The sequence below is a fragment of the Geotrypetes seraphini genome, chromosome 2 (assembly GCF_902459505.1).
Source record: "Geotrypetes seraphini chromosome 2, aGeoSer1.1, whole genome shotgun sequence".
NCBI classification, from domain to species: domain Eukaryota; kingdom Metazoa; phylum Chordata; class Amphibia; order Gymnophiona; family Dermophiidae; genus Geotrypetes; species Geotrypetes seraphini.
Genome location: NC_047085.1, coordinates 129,527,543 through 129,539,626, shown reverse-complemented (window position 1 = coordinate 129,539,626; position 12,084 = coordinate 129,527,543). Strand labels below are relative to the sequence as shown.

At 47.4% G+C, this 12,084-nt stretch overlaps 1 protein-coding gene across 1 annotated transcript in view; it reads right to left on the bottom strand.

Annotated features, from left to right (window-relative positions):
* Window positions 1–11,546, bottom strand: part of GAREM1 (GRB2 associated regulator of MAPK1 subtype 1) — a 253,781-nt gene extending 242,235 nt beyond the window's left edge. Inside the window, exon 1 of the mRNA XM_033934645.1 lies at window positions 11,154–11,546. Within this exon, the coding sequence (XP_033790536.1) occupies window positions 11,154–11,265 (112 nt within the window). The 5' untranslated portion in view covers window positions 11,266–11,546. The remainder of the gene's footprint in view (window positions 1–11,153) is intronic.
* Window positions 11,547–12,084: the final 538 nt, after the last annotated feature.

Below are 12,084 nucleotides of genomic sequence, written 5' to 3'. Positions count from 1 at the left end.
CAGAGCCGAACGGAAGTCTTCCCGACGTCAGCGCTGACGTCGGAGGGAGGGAGGGCTTTGTTTAAGCCCTCCCTCCCCTCCGACGTCAGCGCTGACGTCGGGAAGACTTCCGTTCGGCTCTGTGCTGCAAGCAGAGAAGGTAGGGAGAAGAAGAGCCGCGTACATCCAGAAGACTGAGCATCCAGCCCCGCAGGAGCCCCGCGACCCTCGGAGGCGTCCCCATGGGATCCTCGCGACCCTAGGGGGCGTCCCCACGGGATCCCCGCAACCCTAGGGGCGTCCCCGTGCAGCTCTCTAATGTAAAGTAAGGGCATGTAAACAGTACCCGGTGTATAAGACGACCCCCGACTTTGGGGAGGATTTTAAGGTACTGAAAAGTCGTCTTATACGCCGGCAAATACGGTAAATCAAATCTGTGTATATTCCATGCTTTTTTTGAATTCTGTGACTGCTTTTCTCTCCATCACTTCCTTCAGAAGGGCATTCCAGGCAACCACCACCCTTTCTGACAAATACTAATGCAAGGAAGTTTTTCTTCACTCAGAGGGTGGTGGACACCTGGAACACGCTTCCAAAGGAGGTAATAGGACAGAGTACAATACTGGGTTTCAAAAAGGGACTGGATGACTTCCTGAAAGAGAAGGGGATTACAGGGTATAGATAGAAGGTTACACTACAGGACAAAAGCGAAAAGCATATGTGAGTTTTAGGGTAGGAGCACTATCAGGTCCTGGACCTGAGGGGCCGCCGCGTGAGCGGACTGCCGGGCACGATGGACCTCCGGTCTGACCCGACAGAGGCAAGTCTTATGTTCTTATGTTCTTATGTACTATATATACATGTATATATATTTTTAACATCCCTGAGTCTTCCACTTTAGAGCTCGATTTCATGACCTCTTCCCACTGAAAAGGTTTGCTTCTTGGACATTATTAGTACTTTTCAGATATTGAAATGTCTCTTTCATGTCACTTATCTCTTTTTTTTCTTCTACAGTTTATGTCAGGCCTTGACAAATTTTCATTGAATCTAATAGCTAGCACAAAAAGTTAGCAGCTGAAAACTCTTCTGTTTCTCCACTTCACACCTAACGTTGTCCACAATGGAAGTTCAAGTGGGCGGGGGCATAATACAACTTTGTTTCAGCTGTCAACATGGCATAAGTCATGACCTCTCTTTCATATCCTTTTCCTTTTGTTGCCTACAGACACAGACACTGGGCAGAGAGAGAGGAGTGAGGTAGAGATGCATGGGGAATAGAAGGATGAGAGGGAGAAATGTTGGATATGGTGGTGGAGAAGGAACATAGGGACAGATTGAAGGGGATGCAAGGGGGAGGAATGTTGGACATAGTGATGGATGGAGAGATGTGGCATGGTGCTGGAGAGGGGTGATAGGAGAAATGGGCATGGGGCTGGTGGACAGTGGTGAAAAATGATCCAGGGGATGAGAGAGGGAAAAATGTTTCCAATAGGGGTGGAGGAGAGAGGAAGAAAAGTTGGACGCATGGAGGGACAGAGAGAGATGTTGGTTGGGGAAGGGAATGAGGTCCAGAGGAGAGAAAGCGTCCAGGAGATAGAAAGAAAGAAAGAAATATTGGATGCACAGTCAGAAGGAAGTGCAACCAGAGACTTGTGAAATCACCAAACAAAGGTAGGAAAAATAATTTTATTTCAATTTGGTGATCAAATGTATCATTTTTAATAATTTATATCTGCTTTCTATGTTTTGCACTATATTTTTTCTATCTTTCTATAGTTGTTACTCAGGTGATATTGCATATTTTAAAGTCATCTGCCTTGACCTCTTTGAACCCCTCCCCTCAAAAAATATAAATGATAATTAACATTTTCTCTGCATACAGTGTGGTTTTTTTTTTTTTTGGGGGGGGGGGTGTTTTGTTTTCCATAGCTTTATTCACTTTTTAAACCCAAGTGCAACATATTATCAAACAATGTACAAAATAAACAGCACTTAATTCCATCAAATGTCCGACAGCCAGTTTCTAACCCAGTTCACCATTTTGGGTCCTAACTTCAGCTCTTCAAGTTTGTTCAAGAGTCTCCTATGAGGAACCGTATCAAAGGCTTTGCTGAAATCTAAGTAAATTACATCTAGCATATGTCCTCGATCCAGCTCTCTCGTCACCCAATCAAAAAATTCAATCAGATTCGTTTGGCACAATTTACCTTTTGTAAAGCCATGTTGCCTTGCATCCTGTAACCTATTAGATTCAAGGAAGAACACTATCCTTTCTTTCAGCAACACTTCCATTATTTTTCCAACAACCGAAGTGAGGCTTACCGGCCTGTAGTTTCCTGCTTCATCCCTGTGACCACTTTTGTGACCGCTCTCCTCCAATCCCCAACTTATTCTATACACGCATAATGCCAGCTATTTGGCTAATGTACATGCTTGCACCTAAGCACACATTTAGCCAGTAAATCTAGTATTCTATAAAACAATGTAGGCGTCTACTTTCCTTTGCAGAATATGCGCCTATATACGACACTTTGATTCAGAATTACTCTCACTTCCACTAATTCTATAAAACTGGGCACCCATCTTTACGCTTAGCATGCAAAGTTGGGCGTTCAATTTACAGAATACGGTCAGTCCTGTAGGCAGTCAGCCGGTGCCAGCACTCCTCCTACTTATCTCTACCAGAAACCCCCACTGGCGTAGTAATAGCAGGCTCAGGGCACATTCTGGAGGGCCTCCACACATGCACGGGCACCAATGTGATGATGTCATGCTTGCGAATGACATCATCGCGTCGACATCCACACATTTCCAGATGCCCTCCAGCCACAGCCCCGAGTTTATTTTGCCGCGGCTTCAAAAAGTTTGCAGGACACTGGGTTACAGAATACTAGAGTTTAGGCGCGTAGCTCTCAACAGTTAGACGTGACCACTTCCATCAGCATTTAACAAAGTGTAAGTGCCTGCACCTAAAGTTAGGCGTGAAACCAGACTTATGCTAAGGTTTGGCACACTTTCTTGCATCTGCTTCCATGCTGTCTACTTCTTGAGGCTATATCTCCATGAGGATATACTGTACACTTGGCGGAGGCAGTCCATAGAAATGTTACCAAATCACGCATAGATGAAAAGATCTAAATGTAAGGTAAGAGGTAGAGAATGACATAGGGACAAATTTTTCACCATCCCCGCGGGAGCTCATTTTCCTGCCCCATTGAGCTCTTTTCCTGTTCCTGCCCCATTCCTGCAAGCTCTGTCCTCATCCACACAAGCCTCAAACACTTTAAAATCATAAGTGTTCAAGGCTTGGGCAATTAAGGCCGAGCTTACAGTCATGGCGGGATTAAAGGGTAGGCCAAGTAGCCATGTGCTTCAGGACCGAAGAGTTCAGGGGGGCCCAGGACGCTACCTGCTTCAATAACATCAGTGTACCTGCCTCTGGATCCGGTTCCAGGCATCAAAATATTGACTCCTCCTTCCTTCTTCATTAATCATTGCAGCCGGACTTGCAGTCTTCAAAAGGCCAAAGGCATTGGTTCCTCTGCACCGCCCACGGCTGACCCGGAAGCCTTTCCTCTAATGCTGGGATTTTGCATAAGACAGAAGGCTTCTGGGTCAGCTGTGGGCAGCATGTAGGAACCGCTACCCGTGGCTTTTTGAAGACTTAGTAGAGAAAGAGAGATTGTTCACCCTCTCCAAGGTAGAGAGAATGAAAGGGCACTCTCTAAAGTTAAAAGAGGATAGATTCCGTACAAACATAAGGAAGTTCTTCTTCACCCAGAGAGTTGTAGAAATCTGGAACGATCTTCCGGAGGCTATTATAAAGGAAAGCACCATCCAGGGATTCAAGACAAGATTAGACAAGTTCCTGCTGAACCAGAACATATGCAGGTAAGGCTAGACTCAAGTAGGGCACTGTTCTTTGATCTAAGGGCAGCTGTGTGAGCGGACTGCTGGGCACAATGGACCACTGGTCGGACCCAGCAGCGGCAATTCTTATGTTCTAGAGCAGTGTTTTTCAACCACTGTTCCGCGGCACACTAGTGTGCCGCGAGATGTTGCCTGGTGTGCCGTACGGTCAGGGCCGCCATCAGGGCAGTACCACCAGTCCTGCATTCAGGGGCCTGGAGCTGACAGGGGGCCCGGGCTCCCCCAGGGTCCTAGGCCACAGTCTAGGGAGAGGGGCGGTCCGCCCCACGTGGACAGGAGAGAGCTGGACGGGGGACCCGCGGAGTTCAATACATCTCGAGCCGCGAGGCTCGTCTTCTGTTCCTGCCTGCCCTGCAGCTAACATATAGCCGATCGCAAGCGTTCCCTGATGTCAGCGCTGACGTCGGAGGGAGGGCTTAAGCAAAGCCTGCCCTCCGACGTCAGCGCTGACGTCGGAGAATAATTCCGTTCGGCTATTTGTGCGCGGCAGGGCAGGCAGGAAGCAGAAGACAAGCCTCGTGGCTTGAGCTTCGTTTTGCTGAGAAAGTTGCAAAGATGGGCTGGGAGGCAAACACGGAACACAAAAGGGGAGAGGGAGTGCGTTTTGGACACAAGGCATGAACTTGGGAGAGAGGAAGGGAGGGAAAGAGATGCTCAGGTGGGGGAGGGAATGGGTTTTTGGACACAGAAGGCATGGACTTGGGAGGGAAAGAGATGCTGAGGTGGGGGAGGGAATGCGTTTTTGGACACAGAAGAAATGGACTTGGGAGAGAGGAAGGGAGGGAAAGAGATGCTGAGGTGGGGGAGGGAATGAGTGTTTGGACACAGAAGGCATGGACTTTGGAGAGAGGAAGGGAGGGAAAGAGATGGTTGTGTACATGGGGAATAGAAGAAAGGAGAATTTTTGGTCATAGGGAGGGAGTGAGGTACAGATAGTGGCATACCAGGGTGGGGGGGGGCGGTCTGCCCCACCCCGGGTTTACGTCCCAAGGGGGTGCACAGCTGGCCACCCTCCAGTGTTGTCCCTAGGCCGGCAAACTGCGGCTCTTTAGCCACTTGAGTGCCACCGCCGCCATCGGGAACAGGCCGGCGCCAAGTTCTCCCTGCTTTTCCCTGTGGGGCCGGCCAACTCTCACCACTCACGTCAATTCTGACGTCGGAGAGGACGTTCTGGGCCAGCCAATCGCTGCCTGGCTGGCCTAGAACGTCCTCTCCGACGTTAGAATTGACGACGGGTGGCGAGAGTTGGTCGGCCCCGCGGGGAAGAGAAGCAGGGAGAACTTGGCGCCGGCCTGTTCCCGATGGCGGCGGTGGCACTCAAGTGAATTACTTTATATATAGTCAATATAGGCACAGAGTTAAATTTTTTAACATTTTCTAATGGTGGTGTGCCTCGTGATTTTTTTCATGAAACAAGTGTGCCTTTGCCCAAAAAAAGTTGAAAAACACTGTTCTAGAGATGGGAATAACTAGGTAATTAAATTTCCTGATGACACAAAGTTGTTAAATCACAAGAGAATTGTGAAAACTTGCAAGCGGGTTTTGTGAGACTGGGAGACCAGGCATCAAAATGGCAGATGATGTTTAATGAGCAAGTGCAAATTGGTGCATATGGAAAAGAGGAACTTGAATTATAGCTATGTGATGCAAGGCTCTACATTAGAAGTCACCAGCCAGAAAAGTGGCCTATAAAATACTGAATGGAGTGTAATAGGTAGATGTGAATTGCTTGTTTACTCTTTCCAAAAAACACTAGGACTAAAGGACACGCAATGAAGCTAAGTAGTAGATTCAAAACAAACTGGAGAAAATATTTCTTCGCTCAATCAGTAATTAAACTCATTGCCAGAGAATGTGGTGAAAGCAGTTAGCTTAGCAGGTTTAAAACAGATTTGGATAATTTCCCAAAAGAAAACTTTATAAGCCTTTACTGTATTATGATAGACTTGGGAAAAGGCACTGCTTATCTACTATAATAAAATGCTAAGTGCGCATGCGCACTCTTACCGCTATGTTCCCTGATCTGTAGTTCTGTGGTCGGCAGAGTGCTCATGTGCGCTAAGGCGCATGAAAGGCGGTGCGGAGTGGCGGCTGCCGGGAGGAGGGCTTTGCGGAGCGGGCTGGCGGTGGCTGCCGGGAGGAGGGCTTCGAGCCGCTGAGGGTTGGGCGCTGATCCTGTGAGGATCGCGGCCGGCTGTACCAAACTTCAAAGGCCATACGGCACCTCAGTAGAACGTTTCCTCTGACATACGCGATCGTGTCAGAGGGAACATACTTCCGAGGGGCAGAGCAGCTTACGAGGTTCGCAAAAGCCGGCCGTGATGCTCACAACGCTGCATACTGGACCGGGGAAACAGGTAAGGGGTGCTGGTGTAGCAGGGAAGAGAGACAGGGGGAGCAGGGAAGAGTTGCTACTGGACCGGGGGAACAGGGAAGAGGGACAGGGGGAGCAGGGAAGAGGTGCTACTGGACCGGGGGAGCAGGGAAGAGGGACAGGGAGAGCAAGGAAGAGTTGCTACTGGACCGGGGGAGCATGGAAGAGGTGCTACTGGACCGGGGGAGCAGGGAAGAGATGCTACTAGACCGGGGGAGCAGGGAAGAGGGACAGGAGGAGCAGGAAAGAGGTGCTACTGGGCTGGGGGAGCAATAAAGAGGGACGGGGGAGCAGGGAAGAGGTGCTGCTGGGTCAGGGGAGCAGGGAAGAGGTGCTACTGGATGGGGGGAGCAGGGAAGAGGTGCTATTGGGCCAGGGGAGCAATGAAGAGGGACAGGGGGAGCAGGGAAGAGGTGCTACTGGGCCGGGGGAGCAATGAAGAGGGACAGGGGGAGCAGGGAAGAGGTGTTGCTGGACAGGGAAGTGGAGTGGGGTAGGGAAATGCTGCTGGTGAGAAAAGGGGGCTCGGGCTGAAAGGGAACAGATCGGAGAAGGGGGCTGGGGGGGTAAAAATGGGTTTGTAGCTGGGGCTGAAAATAGGGGACATGTGAGGGAAGGAGGCTTTACTAGCACCCGTTAATGTAACGGGCTTAAACACTAGTTTCTAGGATAAACAGCATACAATCTGTTTTACTCTTTTGGGATCTTGTCAAGTACTTGTGACCTGGATTGGCCAATGCTAGAAACAGGATATTGGGTTTGATGGACCTTTGCTAGGGCTAACTGGTTCTCATGTGCTCACTCAGGATGACTGTCTCCCTGCTATCATCAGCTCTACCCATCATCAGTAAAGTTCTTGCAGTTGCCGATAGCTCTTTGCCTCAGCCTGCATCAGCCCCCCACTCCCCTATCTCTCTCCCCCACACCTACCCCTTCTAAGCACCTTGAAGACACTCATTGGCTCTCTCCAAAGTCACCTCAGTGCCTCTTAAGTTATTTAGTTTAGTTGGAATGTACCGTATCTAAATTCCATCAATCTAAAGTGCTTGGTGGATAACAATTGAACTTACACAATATAAAGTAGCTTGACAAAAATCATCACAAAAATATGGCAAAGAACCTCAAACAAGCTTTTCCCCCCAAAAAGAAATGTCTATTTTCTTTCTAAAATCAAACATATGATACGAGTAACCGTTGGGCAGACTGGATGCTGCTCCCAATAATTATTAATGCCCTATTATCTGTGCTAATTGGCTCATTATGCAATTAAACTGTGCACACAATTTGGGTAAATACCTAAATTTGCGTGCAATTTTGAAAGCTATACACAGAATTAGGGGTTTAGAGAACCAATAGATGCCAGTATATTCCATGTTTATTCAATATGGAAATGCTAAAAAACAGTCCTATTAAGTTGCTCCTGAGAACCAGCTTGAGAACCAGCACTTTATATTAAGCTGCTATTGGCAGAAAATGCAAAGCACCACCACTCAGGAATCCCAAGTACTGTAGAGAATGACCCGGGGTTGGGTACTCATGGTTAACTGCACTGCAGGGACAGGGGCAAAGCCCAGAGAGACAGGGACAAACTTTGTCCCCATGTCATCCTCTAAACTTGAGATTAGTATCGATATGGGGGAGAGTGTGATGCAGTGGTTAAAGCTATAGCCTCAGCACTCTGAGGTTGTGGGTTCAAACCCACACTGCTCCTTGTCACCCCGGGCAAGTCACTTAATCCCCCCATTGTCCCAAGTACATTAGATAGATTGTGAACCCACCAGGACAGACAGGAGAAAATAGTTAAGTACCTAAATAAATTCATGTAAACTGTTCTGAGCTCCCCTGGGAGAATGGTATAGACCAGGGATAGGCAATTCCGGTCCTCAAGAGCTGGAGCCAGGTCAGGTTTTCAGGATAGCCACAATAAATATGCCTGAGATAGATTTGCATCTCAAGGAGGCAGTACATGCAAATCCATCTCATACATATTCATTGTAGATATCCTGAAAACCTGACCTGGCTCCGGCTCTCAAGGACCGGAATTGCCTACCCCTGGTATAGAAAATTGAATGAATAAATGAATAAACAAATGTAAAAACTTAACACATCTAAGATATTTGGCAACTGAATTCAATGATTTAAAAAAAAAAAAAACCCAGAAAAGCTTCTTTTGGATTTAAATGAATTACTGTTAAATGACATCATTTATGTCTTGTCTGCCTTTGATGTAACAAGTCTTGTCTACTGATCTACAATATTCTTCTACCATGTGCCCAGCTGCTCAAGCATCATAACTGTTACTGCAATAGATTTACCTATTGTTGCCGGTATCAAGGAGCATTTACAATATTTAATAGGCACTTAGTTTTCTGTTCATCCACTACACAGTTTAGGTTCTCTTCTACACCCATGTCTGAAAGACAATCCAATTAGCTTCCCAGATGATGTAAAAACAGAGGCAACTGAATCTTTGGGGAAGGTTGTACCAAAGCCATATCAAAATGGAAGGCTCTATTTGTGATTTATAAACAGTTGTATAGAATATTGTCCCTTTTATACTTTAATAAAAAGATTTAAAAATAAAATCCTAAGTGTTTGAGGTTTATGCAAATAAGGACAGAGTCCAGTGGACAGGGACAGAGCTCACAAGGACAGGACGAGAACAGAGTCAGAGCTTGCAGGGACAAATTTGGTCCCTGTGTCAGGTTCGGTTCTGATTGCAGCAGTGGCCCCTAGGAGTGACACCTACTGCCTGACGTACATCACAGCACCATTCACCTTCTGCAACAAGAACCAAAAACTGCAACAGGTGAAAGTGGGGTGGAAAGCAATTCAAATCAAGAGAGTTAAAAATCCAAATAGGGCTGCCAGAGTTCAAATACCACCGGTAAGCAGCAGGTGGTAGCTAGCTACCAGATAGTAAATAAAAATAATGTAAAAAGTTGATATTGCAAAGATTTTATCCTGGATACGTTATTATTAGACATGCCTGAGCTATTTTTATATTTTAATTCTAAGCATTTTATGTATTTTGACAATTGTGTTCACTCTCGGAATGTATTTTTCAATCCGTAAGGTCTGATTATAGCTAGAACTGGAGACATTATGCTTGAATTTTAACTCTTGCTTCAGTAACAATGATTATTTTTATTGTATTTCAGGTCAGTGGGCCACAAAACATAATGCACAGTTCAAACTGCACTCTTTCTGAATCTATCAACAAATGATTATTTGATGTCATTACACACTGACTGTCATATGACATCCACTCCAGATGAGAAAACATGCTGGACTTCATACTCCATTCAACTAAACTGTAAATGAACGCAGAAAACAACAACAAAAAAGTTTTAATCACTACACTATAGAAACACAAAGATGAATCTGAAACACAAGCAGCCAGAAGACCACGTCCTAAGATGGCAAAGTCATTTTGCAGTGGAGTGCTCTTTAGATTTGTATTCAGGCTACAGAACTTTCTCAGTTTGACAATATGCCAAGTAGGGCTCTCACCACCTTAAGGCAGTGACTAAAGGAACTGGGGCCAGTCCAAGCAGGAGACATGGAATCTTCACTTGTTTTCATATTTCCTTCTGAGCCAAATATTTCTGGTATAATCCCAATCCTGCACCCACGCAGCAGCAGCACATACTGCAGCCTCCCAGGTGCATTATGAGGACATGAAAACTTTTATTAAGTGAAAATCTATAAGGAGTCACGAGTGTGCTAGGACTAGGGGAGCAAAAGAGAAAATGTAACATAAAACTCTACCTCTGTGTCTGAAAGTCATATCCCCCCCCCCCCCCAGCACTCTGTGTGGTTAACAAAAAGGATGTCACCTAATTCTGCTTTGGCCTGTTAATATTTAGACCAAAGGCTGAAGGCTTCTTTGCTAACCTGTTTGTTTTTAGTTGGTCTTGTTTAGAGAACTGTCCAAAATGTTTTCAGAGCATAAACAACACCTGGAGCATTTCAAGAAAAAGTCTTGGGAATGGAGTACACAATTACTACTACTATTTCTATAGCCCTAGCAGTGTACAGTCACAAAGAAAACAGTCCTGCTCGAAAGAGCTTACAATTTAAATAGACAAGACAGACAGACAGGATGTCAGGGATACAGTTAAGGGGAATGGTTAATCTGCTGTCGAAGTTGTTCAGAATTTGTACATAATCTTTAAAAACAAGGAACTGAACAACCGATAAAGGACCTCTTTACACCCACGTACACAAGGTTAAAGCACTTGTTCGGTTGCATTCAGCCAAATCTGACCAGCTTTCTACAAAACCATTCCTGAAGGAAACGGGGAACAGCAAAAGAGAACCATTACTAATGCCCAGAAATGTAAAAACATTTTAACTGGGCTTTAAACAATAGCACTTTATGTCCCTCAAACTATTTACCTGATCAGTTACCAAACCTAATCATTAACCTTAAGAACAACCATCCAAACCATTTGTACAATTCATAAAGAGAAGAGCGGGGGAGGGGGAGGGGGGGAGAATATCTACATGTCAGAGCAACGAGCTGCGATTCTTTTAGGAAAAAGTACCAGAGACTTCTTTTTCACCGGCTCTGTGACATTAGTAAATCAGGTTACTTTGCGTCTTTGGCATCCTGAGGAAAACAAAACTTGCTTTCGTAATCTAGCTTATATATATCCTTAGCTCTCTAAATAAATGGGAGCTCAGGCGTCCCCTTCTGTTAACTCCGGTGACGCCTGGGAAGCGCGTCCCCAACACCTCCTGGAACTGGCAGGAGAGGGAGGGAAAGCGCGAGCCCGCCCTGCGCCCCGGGGACGCTGTCGCGCGCGCCCCCCTCACGCCAAGCGCCAACTCTGCGCCGGAGTCTCCCCACCCCCAAACTCACCACTGTCTAAGCGCACGACCTGGGGCAGCCGGTAGCTGCTGACGAGCGCGTCCAGGGGGGAGGAGGCCGCGCCCCAGCGCACCTCCCTCAGCGCCGCCAGCAGCGGCTCCATGCTCGGGCCCGAGACCGGAACTCCTCAGCCGCCCCGGGGCATGCCGCCGCTGAGCAGGGGGAGAGGGGCGACGGGTCCGCGACCAGCTCCGCCGCCGCTGCTGCCGCTCCTCCTTCTCCTCCTCCTCTTCCCCAGGGCGTCCGCCACCTGCTCCTGCCGCTTCCGCCGTCCCCGAGCGCCCGTCGCCCAGCCCGCTCCAGCTCCCGCTGCTGTACTGCGGCGGGCAGGAAACGCCATCCCAGCGCCAGCAGCACTGAGTAATCCCCGGGGGCCGGGAGACGCCTGCGCAGCTCCTGCAGCCCGCCTTCAACCCCCCCTCCCAGGCCGGAGAGGGAGGGAGTCCCGAAGCAGGGACGAGTCTGGGAGGGACGTCAGCAGGGAAGGAGAGTTTCTGAACATGGGGAGAACGTGAGGGATCGAGGAATACTAGCAGGGATGGAAAAAAGTGAGTTTCTTAACAGGGAGAACGTGAAGGATCGAGGAATACTATCAGGGATGGAAAAGTGAGTTTTTGAACATAGGGAGAAAGTGAGGGATCGAGGAATACTAGCAGGGATGGAAAAGTGAGTTTCTTAACATAGGGAGAAAATGAGGGATGGAGGAATACTAGCAGTGATGGAAAAAAGCGAGTTTCTTAACATAGGAAGAAAGTGAGGGATCGAGGAATACTAGCAGAGATGGAAAAGTGAGTTTCTCAACATAGAGAGAAAGTGAGGGATCGAGGAAAACTAGCAGGGATGGGAAAAAAGTGAATTTCTTAACATAGGGAGAAAGTGAGGGATCGAGGAATACTAGCAGAGATGGAAAAGTGAGTTTCTC